This window comes from Pseudopodoces humilis, chromosome 19, assembly GCF_049639895.1.
Source record: "Pseudopodoces humilis isolate 2021_Gansu_Grassland_sample_001 chromosome 19, ASM4963989v1, whole genome shotgun sequence".
Taxonomy (NCBI): Eukaryota; Metazoa; Chordata; class Aves; order Passeriformes; family Paridae; genus Pseudopodoces; species Pseudopodoces humilis.
In genome coordinates, this window is record NC_142218.1 from 1,945,327 (window position 1) to 1,961,352 (window position 16,026).

General features: G+C 52.7%; 1 protein-coding gene across 1 annotated transcript in view; it reads left to right on the plus strand.

Moving 5' to 3' along the window:
- LOC148182788 (uncharacterized) overlaps positions 1 to 5,076 on the plus strand; it is a 31,909-nt gene extending 26,833 nt beyond the window's left edge. The window contains exons 4-9 of the mRNA XM_088064748.1: positions 1,098 to 1,141; positions 2,494 to 2,621; positions 2,799 to 2,968; positions 3,718 to 3,888; positions 4,498 to 4,632; positions 4,909 to 5,076. Coding sequence (XP_087920874.1) covers positions 1,098 to 1,141; positions 2,494 to 2,621; positions 2,799 to 2,968; positions 3,718 to 3,888; positions 4,498 to 4,632; positions 4,909 to 5,076 — 816 coding nt within the window. The remainder of the gene's footprint in view (positions 1 to 1,097; positions 1,142 to 2,493; positions 2,622 to 2,798; positions 2,969 to 3,717; positions 3,889 to 4,497; positions 4,633 to 4,908) is intronic.
- The last annotated feature ends 10,950 nt before the right edge of the window (positions 5,077 to 16,026 follow it).

The window sequence follows — 16,026 nt, forward strand, 5'->3', positions numbered from 1 at the left end:
GACGGGTTTTCCCTTGAAAACTTGTCTTGGCCCTTCTTGTACAGTGGAGGTCTTGGCAGCACTAAAGGGAGAAGACCGCTCATTGCAGAGCGAGCTGGAAGTCAAGAGGCAGACACTGGAGGAATTGCAGCTTCAGAGGGATCTGCTGGAGCAAAGGAGGGATGATGTTACCATGGCTCTGGACACCTCATTGCTAGGCAGCACCTGTGGGAGTGGGAGTTGTGCCAGCCAGATCAGCCCAGATGCTGTTTCTGGCAGTAGAAGACAGGGACACTGCTGTGCACACCTGCCTCAAGATGACACACACATTTTTTAGCCAGGGATATGCATGTTCATCAGCAAAGTGTTGCCTGCTTCTGCAAAATTTGTTGCTTTGGGCAGCCACAGAGCCTCTAAAACAGGGGATGGAGTTGGGGAAGAGTCTGGAGCACAGGTTTGACGAGGAGCAGCTGAGGGAGCTGGGGGGGCTCAGCCTGGAGAAAAGGAGGCTCAGGGGGCACCTTCTTGCTCTCTACAACTTCCTGTGACAGGAAGGTGCAGCAGCTGAGGGTTGGGCTCTGCTCCCAGGGAGCAAGGGACAGGACACGAGGAAACGGCCCCAAGCTGTGCCAGGAGAGGTTTGGATTGGGTGTTACAGGATAGCTGCAAGAGAAGGGTTTGTTTCTGATGGTCCCTCTCAGACAGTCTCCGTTCTGGGGTATGTGGTAGGTTTGGCAAATACACAGCAGAGATTTTGCTTTTGAAGAAAAGAGCTCAAAAACACGGTTTGGTCATCTGGCTTGAATAGCAGCAAGGGCCATTAGACACCTTCTCTGTGTAAGACAAGTAAGTGGTATTGTTGGTGTGAATTGCTGCACCAAGACAGCTGCATTGGCCACATCAGCCAGACTTCCATCAGTCACTAAATGTCTGCTCACCACAAGAACCACTTCCCTGCCAAGCATCCCCTCGTTGCAGAGAGCTGCTCTGAACAAGTGAGGAGGTGACATTTTGATGGGGGTTTTGTTCTAGCTGGGGAAATCCTGTATATTTTCCTGTGCTTCAGGGAGCAAAATTGCTTTCCCCAACCTTCCTGAAAATGTCCAGTGCTGAAATAGATCCTGATAGAAATTTTCTTTGCCAAGCAGCTGGCAGAGACCAGGTAAAGGCAGGGAGCAGAGTCTTTCAGATGTTTTTACATCCATGGACAAAAACTGGGAATGTCTCCAAATAAAAATAAATATGCCACAATGTGAAGGTTATTTTTCTGACATCTAAAGCCAATAAAGATCTCATGAGCCTTGGGCTCCTGTTTGTGCTGCTGAGCACATTCCTGGGGGAAGTCAAAAGCAAGCCACCCAGCCCTGAATTCATTAGTAGTTAAAGAATGCAGATGTTGAGCGAAACCTTGAGTTTCTCTTGCGTTTGGTTCCTTTTTGTGAGCATCCCTGGTTCACTGAACATCCCTCGTTCCTTACCAAGTAGCTTCACAAGATCCTGGTCTTCAGAACTGAAGCTCCATCTTGAGCATTCCAGGCTCTTACCTGGGGACATTGGGTGTGTTTTGTTCTAGAAGGGGAAGTCCTGTATGTTTTCCCTTGTTGCTTGCTGCCATTCTGGGTGAAGCCAGAGGCTCCTGCTGAAAGTCTTGAGGCTTTCTGCTTCCAAGCCCACTCTTGAGAAGTGTGGGCCAGGTGCTGGAGCTGGTTAGAGAGCAGCAGGGAAAGCTCTTTGGAATCCTCAACGACCTCTGGGGATTCTTGCTGATTGTTGATGGGCATCCACCTGCCAAACCCACCAAGGTCCCTTTGCACGGTCCCTCTCACTCTGTAAAGAAGGACAAGTCACTTGGGCTACTGCCTGCTTAGCCAACAACACTAAAATAAAGGTGGCAAGCCTACTCCTTGACCTTGCATGAGTTTAAACAGCAGTCTCTGAATTCAGGTAGTTATTGTTCAGACAAAAGGGTGTTGGTATTTTTTACAAGTGCTGCCATGACCATGAGATTTTTCTGCACCATGCCAAGTAGTTCTGAAGTCTCTTAAATACACGGTGTCTGGAAGATGATGTACCTTTATGTCCATTTTCAAGAGCATTAAAAAGTCAGGAGTCGGGCAGGACAGGAGTCTGTTCTGTCCCCCTGCAGAGCAGCTTGCAAGTGCTGATGACAGAAGGGCTGTGAGCAGAGGCTGAGCCTTTGCTCGTCAGCCCATCCTGTCTGGGCACAGCTCCCCAGTGTCACAGGTGAGGAACAGCAAGTGAAGCTTTGGCTGTTGAGGTCGAGTTGGGCTGGGCTGTGTGTGCTGTGCCAGGCCATAAGGAAGGCCAGGGCACTCCCTCAGAGGGCCCTGCTTTGCTATGGAAATGGCACAAAAGTGCCTTCTCGGGACGAGTTTCCATGTGACCCAATTTCCACACTGATGTGTGGGGATCTTGAGCCTTGTTGTCCTGGAATAACCAGCTGTGGGTGTCAGGAGCAAGCAGCTCATGTCTCTCTGTATTTGCAACTTGTAGGTCAGCAAAGGACATCCTGGAATCCAGCCTGTCTGCTGCTCAGCAGCAGATATGTCAGCTGGAGATGAGCAGGAACCATCTGAAGGCTCAAGTGCTCAGAGTCACACATGCCAAGGCAGTGGTAGAAGGTGAGGACCTCGTGTGCTTTGTTGTGGTGCCACCCCTGCCGAGAGAAGCTCAGCACCCTGTAAAGCCACCTCTGTCCACAGGGCTTCTGAGGAGTGGTGGGGCTGGAGGCACTGAAAGGGCCTGAGGTCAGTAAAGTCAGTAAAGACTCTGACTCCTGCTGTTGGTGATGTTTGCAGGACAAGTGAAATTCCTGCAACGAGAGCTGGAAGCAGAGAGAGCTCTCAGGAGAAAGGAACAAGAAGAGAGAGCTCAGCAGCTCATGCAGGCAGAGAATCGGTGTGAAGAAAGCCTCAGGCTTCAGGGAACAGCCAAGCAAATGGAAATAAACAAGCTCCTGCAAGACCTGGTAGGGGACAATATGCTTCTGAATTGTCCAAGCTGGGCCTGTGGGAAGGTTCAGCACAAGCAGAGCCTGAGGGTGAGAAGGGCAGCAATCCTCTGCCAGAGGCCTCTTGCTGCTGGGCTGGGCAGCAGAGCCAGCAGCCCAGACTTGGAGGTGTGTGAAGCCCCCCAGGATGGTGCTGGGACAGTAAATGCAGCCACGGCTCCAGTGAGGGCGTGAGACGAGTTCCAGAGCAGGTTGGGCAGTGCCCACCCAAAGTGTGACAGCCCAGGGCAGGATCATCCCTGAGTCCCTCCTGCCACGGAGCAGATGCCAACATGGAGCAGATGCCAACATGGAGCAGATGCCATCAGTGCTTCTGACTGCAGGAGTGGGAACTCAGGTCCTTTCTTGCTGTGCCTCCATGACTGACACAGGGATTAGGTTTGGGCTGGAAGCCAATGGAACAGGCCCCTGGTCCTTCAGTCCTTGTGACTGGGGCATCAGGGAGGGGAAGATGACACCTCCTTTTGTGAGTGCTTGGGCTCAATGCTTGTGAAGGTTTTTCCCAACAAAAATGATTCCATGAGGCTGTGATTCTTGCAGCTGCTGAGCCTCCTTTTAAATTCCCTGACAGGACGTGGTTTCTGGAGTGCAGAAAGCCAGTGCTGTTGTCTTTTCAGGTTGGGGTTTGTGGGATGGATGAAGCTTCACATCTTTCAGCAAGGAGCTTGCTGGGACTTCCTCTTGCAAATTTCTCCTCCCCTCCTCAGGCAAGTGAACGTGAAAGGCACCGTGCTGAGATGCTGGAACAGTGGGAAGAAGAGAAGGCAAAGAGAGAGCGGGAACACGAGAAGGTGCTGCTTGAGCTGAGGCAGAAAGTTGCCACCCTGCAGGCCCAACAACAAGACGAACAAATTAGATTTGAAAAAGCCAAGGGACAGGTAATGGTTCTGAAGGGAGAACTGGTGTGATTTTTTGCAAGGCTGGAGCTGTGGAGATGGCAGGCTATGGGGGCTGTGTGGAGCATGTCCTCCATGTCTTCTCCATTGAATTTGGGCAGGTGAAAGGTGATCGGGTCTGTCTTTGGGACCAGGAATGAGCCCTCTCACAGGAAGCCAGGCAGAAACATCAGCTTTCAGCTGAGATTTTTGTGCTGCTCTTGTGTTCTGTTTTTCTGACATACCTCAGAGTTTCTTCACTGTTCTCTTGCCACTCCCCTTCTGGTGTGTGCTGGTAGGTGTTTAGCGCCAAAGTGAGATTGTAGGACTTTTCTTCTGTGGACACAGGGAGAGTGTAGCAGGAATGCTGACAAGGATGAGAAAAATCGTTTTAACGACTCATCGGGAGTATTTCTGAAGAGTATCCCAGAGATGTCTTCTGGGCTGTGTTTTAAGTCACTTCCTGGGCAGCTGTGGCTCCCCGGGGCAGACAGTGGCCCAGGGGAGCAGCAGCCAAGTGCTCTGAGGGCGCGTGAGCCCATCCGTCTTTGCCTCTTGCCACACAGATGTTGCAGGCAAGTGTGAAACCCTCTGCTCTTTGCTTCTGTGCAGGTGCTGCAGGAAGAGCAGAATGAGAAGACGGCTTTAACAGAGGCACTGGTCCAAATTCGGGGAGAGCTCAGCCAAGCATGCCAGCAGGTCCAGCAGCTCAGGCAGGAGGTGAAAGAGCAGCAAGAGAAGGGACAGGTAAGTCTGAGTAGGCAGGGAATGGAGTGCAGGGCAGGGACAAGGGCACAAAAGGCAGCTCTTGGGACTGAGGGGGTAAGGGCTGCCTCAGGCTGTGGGAGCACAGAGCCTGGTAAGCTCCAGAGCTCAGCCCCAGGAAGGAGGGCTTGCAGTGCAAGTAGAGCTGGGTCGAGAAGCCAGAAGGAGTAGCTGAAGGAATGGGATTTTGAGGCAGCAAGTGCAAAAATCTGAGCCTGAGGGCAGGTCCCAGGAAGTTGTTCCGCATTTTGTTGCCAGACCATCAAGGCAAAGCTGCAAGCTGAGCTGCAGGAAGCTCACATTGAAATCCAGGCTGTGCAGAGGAGGCACAAGGAGGAACTTGAAGGTATCAGAGAGGAGATGAATGTCCTCCTTGAGATGAGGGAGGCTCTGCAAAGTGACAACAGCACTGTCTTCTCTGCCTGACTGGGTTTGCCTGGCCTTAAGCCCACAAAAACTTCCAAAGCTGACAGAAGTGAAGGAATCTTCCAAGCAGAAGAAAAAGCAGGAATGGCAGGGGCAAGGTTCGGAGGAATAGCAATGTGTGTTTGCTCTTGGCCTTGTGCAGAGTGAGCAATCCAAGAGACACGAAGCAGCTGGGATGCCTGTGCAGGATTCCAGGGGATTCCAGTGGAACCAAGTATTCCAGTGGAGACAAAGGTAGAGAAAACAGGGAAAGGGAGGCAAGGGACACCCTTGTGGCTGCAGCTCTGAACATGGGCTGAACTGGCTGTGGTGGAAGTGCCCTGCCCAGCCTGCCATAGCCACGTCTGTGTCCCCACATTGCTCAGTGCCTGGCACAGGCACCAATCCTGTCAGGGACAGCACTGCTAACAGAGGGACAGAGAAGCTCCAGAGGAGTGTGCTGCTGCTTCTCCTCCCAGATTTCCTGCTGCGACCCAGGAGAGAATGGGAGAAAACATCGGCAGCAGACACCAGATCCAGCCTTGGCCTGAGGGTGCAGCTGCAGCAGCCCTGGGCAGAACACGGCGACAGTGGATGCTGCTGGGAGGGGAAAGAGGTTGGGGCCTCCATGCCAAAGGTGGTGGTGTGTGTCCCTGGAGAAGAGGATGGAGTGCACAGCTTACCTGGGTGTTGAGCTCCTGCAGTTGTCCTGCGCGGCTTGAAGAGACCAGTTCAGCCTGCTGAAGAGCAGAATGAAACTGAGACAGCTGATTGTTCAGCGCCTGGTTCCTTTCTTCCAGCAATCTGAGGTCCACATTCTTTTCCTCCAGAGACAGAATCAGCCTAGAAAGGAAGCATGCAACTCATTACTATATGCGATCACATTTTATAAATTCTTAAGATTTGCACCACTTCGGAGAAAAGTGCTCTGTCCGATGAGGCTCTGCAAACTGATGCTGCCTGGAGCAGCAACTTGGAACTCATGTTATGAGCCAGGTCCCTGCCCAGCTGCCCAGCAGGGCTGTGGGGAAATGGGGGAGGCAGGGCAGGTGCCAGGGCCAGCAGGGAGCTGGGATGGGGCGAGAGCCAGGGAGGGCCGCTCCAACAGTCCCTGGAATGTTGGGATCCAGACCCTGGCAACCGTCAACAGTCCATGGAATGTTGGGGGTTGCACCCCGGCAACAATCCAGAGCTCTTGGTTATTAGGGTTTGGACCCTGGAGCTGTCGACAGCTCATGAGCATTGGGGCTTGGACCTTGCGACCGCCAACAGCACTTTGATCGTGTTTGATCGCTATTGACCCTGCAAAGGCCAAGGGCCTTTAGATACTGGGGTTTGAAGAGCAGAATGAAACTGAAACACCCGATCCTTCAGCGCCAGGCTCCTTTCTTTCAGCATCCTGAGGTCCAAGACATCTCTGGGTTACTCTTGGCTTTTTCCAGTCTAATTTGTACATCTTGTTGTTGGGCCTGCAGGGTGGCAACTTTCTGCCTCATGTCCTACAGCACCTTCTTGTGCTCCTGCTCTCTCTTTGCCTTCTCTTCTTCCCATTGCTCCAGCATCTCCTGTAACTCTGCACAGTGTCTTTCTTGCTCATTTTTCTGAAGAGGGGAGAAAAATTTTCAAGATGAAGTTGCAGGCAAGCTCCTTGCTGAAAAATGTGAAGCTTCATCCATCCCACAAACCCCAACCTGAAAAGACAACAGCACTGGCTTTCTGCACTCCAGAAACCACGTCCTGTCAGGGAATTTAAAAGGAGGCTCAGCAGCTGCAAGAATCACAGCCTCATGGAATCATTTCTGTTGGGAAAAACCTTCACAAGCATTGAGCCCAAGCACTCACAAAAGGAGGTGTCACCTTCCCCTCCCTGATGCCCCAGCCACAAGGACTGAAGGACCAGGGGCCTGTTCCATTGGCTTCCAGCCCAATCCTAATCCCTGTGTCAGTCATGGAGGCACAGCAAGAAAGGACCTGAGTTCCCACTCCTGCAGCCAGAAGCACTGATGGCATCTGCTCCACGTTGGCATCTGCTCCATGTTGGCATCTGCTCCGTGGCAGGAGGGACTCAGGGATGATCCTGCCCTGGGCTGCCACACTTTGGGTGGGCACTGCCCAACCTGCTCTGGAACTCGTCTCACGCCCTCACTGGAGCCGTGGCTGCATTTACTGTCCCAGCACCATCCTGGGGGGCTTCACACACCTCCAAGTCTGAGCTGCTGGCTCTGCTGCCCAGCCCAGCAGCAAGAGGCCTCTGGCAGAGGATTGCTGCCCTTTCTCACCCTCAGGCTCTGCTTGTGCTGAACCTTCCCACAGGCCCAGCTTGGACAATTCAGAAGCATATTGTCCCCTACCAGGTCTTGCAGGAGCTTGTTTATTTCCATTTGCTTGGCTGTTCCCTGAAGCCTGAGGCTTTCTTCACACCGATTCTCTGCCTGCATGAGCTGCTGAGCTCTCTCTTCTTGTTCCTTTCTCCTGAGAGCTCTCTCTGCTTTCAGCTCTCGTTGCAGGAGTTTCACTTGTCCTGCAAACATCACCAACAGCAGGAGTCAGAGTCTTTACTGACTTTACTGACCTCAGGCCCTTTCAGAGCCTCCAGCCCCACCACTCCTCAGAAGCCCTGTGGACAGAGGTGGCTTTACAGGGTGCTGAGCTTCTCTCGGCAGGGGTGGCACCACAACAAAGCACACGAGGTCATCACCTTCTACCACTGCCTTGGCCTGCGTGACTGTGAGCACTTGAGCCTTCAGATGGTTCCTGCTCATCTCCAGCTGACATATCTGCTGCTGAGCAGCAGACAGGCTGGATTCCAGGATGTCCTTTGCTGACCTACAAGTTGCAAATACAGAGAGACATGAGCTGCTTGCTCCTGACACCCACAGCTGGTTATTCCAGGACAACAAGGCTCAAGATCCCCACACATCAGTGTGGAAAATGGGTCACATGGAAACTCGTCCCGAGAAGGCACTTTTGTGCCATTTCCATAGCAAAGCAGGGCCCTCTGAGGGAGTGCCCTGGCCTTCCTTATGGCCTGGCACAGCACACACAGCCCAGCCCAACTCGACCTCAACAGCCAAAGCTTCACTTGCTGTTCCTCACCTGTGACACTGGGGAGCTGTGCCCGGACAGGATGGGCTGACGAGCAAAGGCTCAGCCTCTGCTCACAGCCCTTCTGTCATCAGCACTTGCAAGCTGCTCTGCAGGGGGACAGAACAGACTCCTGTCCTGCCCGACTCCTGACTTTTTAATACTCTTGAAAATGGACATAAAGGTACATCATCTTCCAGACACCGTGTATTTAAGAGACTTCAGAACTACTTGGCATGGTGCAGAAAAATCTCATGGTCATGGCAGCACTTGTAAAAAATACCAACACCCTTTTGTCTGAACAATAACTACCTGAATTCCGAGACTGCTGTTTAAACTCATGCAAGGTCAAGGAGTAGGCTTGCCACCTTTATTTTAGTGTTGTTGGCTAAGCAGGCAGTAGCCCAAGTGACTTGTCCTTCTTTACAGAGTGAGAGGGACCATGCAAAGGGACCTTGGTGGGTTTGGCAGGTGGATGCCCATCAACAATCAGCAAGAATCCCCAGAGGTCGTTGAGGATTCCAAAGAGCTTTCCCTGCTGCTCTCTAACCAGCTCCAGCACCTGGCCCACACTTCTCAAGAGTGGGCTTGGAAGCAGAAAGCCTCAAGACTTTCAGCAGGAGCCTCTGGCTTCACCCAGAATGGCAGCAAGCAACAAGGGAAAACATACAGGACTTCCCCTTCTAGAACAAAACACACCCAACGTCCCCAGGTAAGAGCCTGGAATGCTCAAGATGGAGCTTCAGTTCTGAAGACCAGGATCTTGTGAAGCTACTTGGTAAGGAACGAGGGATGCCCAGAATAAGGAACCGAACCTAAGAGAAACTTGGTTTCACTCAACATCTGCATGCTTTAACTACTACTCAATTCAGGGCTGGGTGGCTTGCTTTTGACTTCCCCCAGGAGTGTGCTTGGCAGCACAAACAGGAGCCCAAGGCTGACGAGAGCTTTGCTGGTTTTAGATGTCAGAAAAATAACCTTCATATTGTGACTTTTTTTTTTTTTTGAGACACTTCCATTTTATGTCCATGGAATGTAAAAACATCTGAAAGACTCTGCTCCCTGCCTTTACCTGGTCTCTGCCAGCTGCTTGCAAAGCTCTTGTCGCTGCTGCTCCAGAGCTGCCAGTTGTCCCTTAAGGGCAGCCTTCTCCTGGCCCAGCAGCTCCTTCTCTCTGCGCACCTGGGCCAGAGCGTGCCCTTGGCCAGAGGATTGCCGGCGCAGCTGCTCCAGAGCCCTGCTGGATGACTCTTGCTCCTGGGAAACCTGGAAACAGGACAAGGTACAGCTTGAGCCCTTCCTCAATGATGGCATGTGCTATCTTGAGGCAGGTGTGCACAGCAGTGTCCCTGTCTTCTACTGCCAGAAACAGCATCTGGGCTGATCTGGCTGGCACAACTCCCACTCCCACAGGTGCTGCCTAGCAATGAGGTGTCCAGAGCCATGGTAACATCATCCCTCCTTTGCTCCAGCAGATCCCTCTGAAGCTGCAATTCCTCCAGTGTCTGCCTCTTGACTTCCAGCTCGTTCTGCAATGAGGGGTCTTCTCCCTCCAGTGCAGGCTCCACTGTACAAGAAGGGCCAAGACAAGTTTTCAAGGGAAAACCTGTCCCATTTCCTAAACCAACCTCCATCCTGTCCTGCTGCTGGGCCTTTTCCACCTGGGCTGATGCTTCCTTCCGCTGCTCGGTGTTCCTTTGACGCAGCCACAAGGCTCCTGGCTCTGGGATTCCGATGCATTGCTGCAGCTTTTCCCTGGACTTCCCAACATTTTTGCAGCAACTGCAGAGACAAGGCTCAGTCAGAAGAACAAAGAGGCCTCAAGAGTCACCGATCCCATTTCCAGCACTCCAGGCTGGAGCAGGGGGCAGTGGGCTAAGGAAGACCTTGCTCTTTCCCTCCCAAGGAAATCCTCCAGAGGCAAAGGGAAAGGAAGGCAGGATTTTGCCTTCCTTCAGTGAGAAGCAGTGGCTGGGCAGGGGCACGCAAAGAACAGAATTCAGGGAAGTGGTATGGTGAGAAGAAGGAGTCTTCTATTCCAACATGGCTGTGCATGTCCCACACAGCCTTAGGAGTCATGAAAAGCCCTGACAGGACAATGCTCAAGAGCCACACATGGTAGGGCAGGTGATTTCTTCACCCAGGAACCTCTGAACTCCCAGACCTGGAAGCAGATTGCCTCTGGAATGCAGGAGGAGGAGGAGGAGAAGGAAATGCTCACCCTCTGATTTCTTCTATCAAATTCTCCATCTCCTGATAGTGGCTTGTAGGCATTTGGGTTTCTTTGTCCATTTGATCAATATGTTCCTGCAAGCGCCCACAATTCCCTGAGAGTTCCCGAAGCAATCCAAAGGGATGCTGTTTATCTGTGGATGTCAGAGATGAGAGGATGCTGCCAGGATTGTCAGTGTAGATGATGGAATGGGCCATGCTGTCACCGTCGTCTATCAGCGCCTGAAAGCCCACATCCAGCTGTTAGTCAGGCATTCTCTTCCTATTCCAAAGTACCACTGAGATGCCTCTTCTGATCCCACAAGAACCAGTGTCCATTCAGTTTCAAAATCCCAGCCAGCTCAGCACAGTTTACTCACCTCAGGGGCTCGGGAGGATCGTCCCTGGTGAGAAAGTCCTCGAGCTCCCTGCAAGAGCACAGGGAAGAGCACACTCAGACTGCATGCCTGCCCCCAAGGCAGTCACCTCTAAGTGCTTCCCAGCCTGTCCCAGAGAGCAGCAATTCCAGCTGAGCTCTTCCTCCCCTCCTTGGGAATATTTTCAGCCCAGTAGTTTGACAGCAGCACAAACAAACATGCTGAAATGTGTCTCATCATTTCTAAGGACACCAAAATGGGCATTGCCCGGAGACCCATCCAACCTGGCCTTGAACACTCCCAGGGATCCAGTGGCAGCCACAGCTTCCCTGGGCAACCTATGCCAGGGCCCCAGCACCCTGACAGGGCAGAATTCCCTGCAAATATCCTATCCATCCCTGCCCTGTCTCAGTGGGAAGCCATTTTCCCTTGTCCTGTCCTTGCAGGCCCCTGGCTTAAGTCGCTGTCCAGCTCTCTTGCAGGCCCTTCCTTCCTGCGTTGATAGGGGCTCTAAGATCACCCTGGAACCTTCTCCCACCTGGACAACCCCAACTCTTGCCTCCTTTGCCCTTGGCACAGGTGCTCCAGATTTTTGGAGCATCTTCTTATTATCCCCATGGCCTCCCCTAGGCCACTGGGGATCATCTCAGAAATGTCTGAGAGAAACCCATGTTTGCCTCTGGGAAGCGCTGAGGCTGCACTGTAAATTAGGCTGAGGGGAAGGCGATGACCCTTGTTTGTGCCCATGGCCTCAATGGTGGGACAAGGATGGAGGAGGAGGAGATGTGGCTGTGCTCTGGGATGGCCAGGTGTCCCCCATTCCCTCCCAGGCCTGACCCCACAGCAAGCACCAAAGCTGCTGGAGCTCTGGAACAGCAACTGTTAAACCCTTGTTATTCCCAAAGGGAACCCTTCCCTGAGGCACAGCCCAGGCCCACCCAGGCCCCTGCAGGGCTTGGCACAAGGAGAGCAGTGGCTTTCTCACTCACCCGTCGCGAGTCCATCCGCTCCTTGGCACAAACTGTGTCCAAAGTGCAGTGTCCAAAGGCCCTTGGCCTTTGCCGGGTCCAAACCCAAATATTCAAACGTTCTTGGCCTTTGCCCGGTCCAAACCCAAATATTCAAACGTTCTTGGCCTTTGCAGGGTCAATAGCACACGATCCAAGTGCTGTTGGCCGTCGCAAGGTCCAAGCCCAAGCTGGGCAGCTGGGCAGGGACCTGGCTCATAACATGAGTTCCAAGTTGCTGCTCCAGGCAGCACCAGTTTTAAGGCTCAGCATTCTCAAGACCCGCATGCTTTTTTGGGATGCGCTTAGTTCCTGAGTCCCAGGAATTCTTCTGTCTTCCCTGACCAAGGGGAGATGTAAGGAAAAGCCTAAAAAGGTTCTTGGTGTTTCTAAGTATTCATGGAAAGTAAAGCTTTTCCTTTAGAACAGCCACCTGAGGAGGAAAAATGGTGTTTCAGGGACTTTTCAAATTCCTACACAGAAATGCCTAGAGTTGCAGTGTTTAAGGCTCATTGTTGTAGTATGTTTATTCAGTTCTGTTACAATTGTTAGTATTTCGTCTGTTTGATATGTTCCTGGCTCTCTCCCATTTACTGCTTTGGTTGGTTCCATTTGTCTGTTATGTAAACCCCTCCCAGTTTTTCCGAATGTTCCCCGTCAATCACCTCTACCCTGCCCCAGCTCCCCATCCATCACTGTAAAGCCCACCTCTCCTTCCAGCTCCTTCCATGTATGTCATCCCTTCCTCAAAACACTATTGGTTGTTACGTTGTATTCCCGCCTTCTTTGTATCCCCATTGGTCCCTGCTATTGTAACCTCCTCCCCTTACCCCTCCCTCCGCGAGCTCCCATTGGACCCTGGGCACTGTGGAGCTCGCCCAGAGCTCCGGTGCGGCCGAGAGCAGCGTCAGCTCATAAAATGGACTAAGAATCCTGAGACAGCCACAAGTGCATTTTCTTTGCTCTGCTCTCTGTTTGGTAATATATCGGTAGGTCTTCTTGGCAGAAGAAAAGTCCTGCTGCTTACATCAAAGATTCCTCACTAGGAACAGACCTTCAAGAACCAAATGGATCTGCTTGGAAAAGCTTGGGCAGGTGTTCTTTGCCCTCATCTTTGATAGCGTTTGTCTGTGTCCTAGGGAGAATTTCTGTGCCCCAGTTGACAGGAACTGCCTTCTGAGCAGGGCACAAATCCTCTGTGCACAAGAGCTGCACCTGCCTTCTCCAGGGCCTGTCTCTCCAGAGACTGATGGCCCAAGGATGTCCCTGCCAAGTCAAGATTCAGAGACTGATGCAGCTTCAAGTCTCTGCTTCCACAAGAGCAGCTCTGGGCTCCTTGAGCACAGCTGCAAAGGAGCAGGACAGCTCCTGGTGAAGGTCTGACAGCCCCTGGCTGGTCCTTGAACAGCTCTCAATGTAGTTCTGCCGGTGCTGTCGGTCTCGGGCCAGCTGTGACTGCAGCAGGGACACCTGAAAGAGGCACAAGGCCCGGCTCAGACAAGCCCACGCTGGCAGCAGCATCCACAGCCCCACGGTACCGGCTGTCAGGGCAGACACAGCCTCCAACTGCAGCCCTCACCAACACTCTGCCCTTGGGGAAGGGGAAAGGAACAGGCTCCCAGACTGGCCCTGAACAGAGCTCAGATGATCAACAAGTCCGGTCCAAGGCTGCCAAACCCTTCCCACGTACATCCCTCAGCCCCCACAGGTCTAGCAGAGAGAGTTCCAACAGCAGCGAGGAACCCAACTCTGATTTCCAAAGGACACATTTGGGCCACTGAGCCCTTGCTCCACAGGCTGTGCATCAGCAGGAGGGCTACTGCTGCTCCCCTGAGCTGCTGGAGCTTCTTTCAGAAGTTGACCTATTTTGGTGGTCAGACTTGGAGACCCTGAACGTAAGGGACTCTGGGAGGAACACTCTCCTAAAAGTTCTGATTCTTCTTCCTTCAGGTTCCACCTGCACATTGGATGGGAGAAAGGGTCACAGAAATCCGTCAGCAAACATGGAGCAAAAGAACCTCTGGACATCAATGCAAGATCTCTGCTCTGAGACCCTGAATTGCACCAGACAACACTGGGGGCAAAAAGCTCTCGCTGGGGGCTGCGCAAGAGAGGCCAGTGTGTGTCCAGGGACACGGGGCCAGGGAGGGAGACAGTGCAGTGAAGGCACCTTTGAGAAAGCCCTGGGCTGCCGCAAGAGACAGAACAAACAAAAGGGTGCGCCCACAGCAGGGACAGGGAGAGGCAAGGAAACAAGCAGGGCAGTGCAAAGCACTGCCTGGGCAAACGTGCTGTGTTCCAGAGGAGCCTGAGGCTCTGTGGAGGCACAGAAAGCCCATTTTACCTGCTCAAGGGTTCTCCTGGGCTCAGTGGTTAATTCAGGAGACACGCTGTCTTTTCCTCTGCTGATGCAAGCGGTAGCTGAGGTTCCAGCCTGGTCTGTGAGACACGTAACAGCTGCTCCTCTTGTGCTCCAACAGCCTGCTGGGGATTCAGAGGGGAGATGATTGCCTTATTTCAAACACCACAAGAGCTGTCCCTCAGAAATCTCCATCTTGGCAAGCATCCTCGAGGCACCAGCAGTGCAGCTGCTGCTGCTCAGATCTCTTGCTACAAAACTCTGCTGGGTTTAGTCCATCGCCCTGCTCACCTGCTCCATTCCTTCCCACACCAAATCCAAATCCCCACGTGTTGCCATGATCTTGTGTGGGCACAGGAGAAGCAGCTCCCCATGCCCAGCATTTGGCCTGCAGCTGATTTGAACAGCAAACTCCAGAGCTGTAGCAGTCATTCTGGGCGTGCCAGGAAACAATCTGGCAGTCAATGGTCTCTGGCTGGGGCCAGGCAGACAGACAAGGCTGCCTGCTGCAGCCTGGGCTGCTTTGGCCAAGCAGGCCTGGACTGACAGGGATATAGAGTCCCACTTCTTTATGGGAAACGTCACTGGAATTCTTCAGGGACATTGGAGTGGACTGAAGGTCAGTGCCTCTGCCTACCTGGAGATGAGACTGGCCCATGCAGTTGTCAGGAGATTCTCCCTGCAGGATCACTAACTTTTTCTTCAAAGTCCCTTTGGCCACTTCACTCTTCCTCAGTGCAGCACTCAGGAGTCGAGCATTCTCTGTCCCTTTGATTTCTTCTCTTCCTCTCTTCTTCAAGGCAGCAGCAGTCCCATGGTCCATCTCTTTTTGCATGTCTTCCCTCTCCACTTCCAGTTCCTGGGTTATCTTCTTCCGTCTTTGGATGTCAGGTGCACCCATGTCCTTTTCCAGGTCTCTCAGCTGCTGTTGGTACAATTCCCGTTCATGCTGCCAAAACAGGGAGAAGAAGACTCACTCATTGCCTCTCTTGGTTTGCTTCTCATACCAGATCTGGACTCCTGCTGCAGGGGCAGGCACGTGCTGCCCCTCTCTCTCTCTCTGCCTCTTGGGCTGCTGCAGACCTTGGCTGGGCCCCCCTTGACGCTGCCTCTTTCCCAGCTCGCTCAGCCCATCCCAGCTTCCTTTCTGCCCTTCCCCGACCTCTGGCAGCTCCACTCCCGTGTTCCTTTGGGCACGAGCTGCCAGAACTGCAGCCAGGATCTCAAGTCAATGCTAAGCAGGATTTAGGCAGTGCCATGAGGATGTGCTGTCCATCAGGAAGGAAGGAGAGCAAACACCCTCAGCTTTTCATTCCAAGGCCTTGGGGCAACAGGAGTGCTTTTCCAACACTCCTGTGTAGAGTTTCCAGGGCAGCATCCCCGAGAGCCCCACTGCCCTCTCTTGCAGCACCAATGGCCAGATCAGTCTGTCATTCCCTGCTGCCACTCAGGACGAGTTCTCCCCTTGCAGGCACACGTCCTGATCTGCATCAGCACTTGGCTTTCCTCTCTTCTCTCCCCACTGCCTGCTCTCACATGGCCAAGGCCAAACACCTTTCAATTAACAGCAAACTTGGTCTTCTCACCCCTCCTGCCAGCTCCAGATATTTAGAAATCTGAACAAGGATTTGGACACCAGAAATTGCCCAAACCATGCAATGTCAATAGAGACAGTGTGGACATGGAGAACTAAAGCTTCCAGGGCACGGAACTCCAGCATGGAGGAAAATCAGCAGCCTCAGTGCTAACTGGCTTTGACATGGCTACAACATCATTTCCTCCTTATTCAGAAGAATGCAATTAGGAAAGTTAAACTGGAAAAAGGTGCTCCTTAGAACTGGTAACACCAGGTGCAAACATAGCTGGGAAATGGCCCTTTGTGGCATCTGCCATTCTCACCAGAAAATCCTTCCTTTCCTTCTCCTGGCCCTCC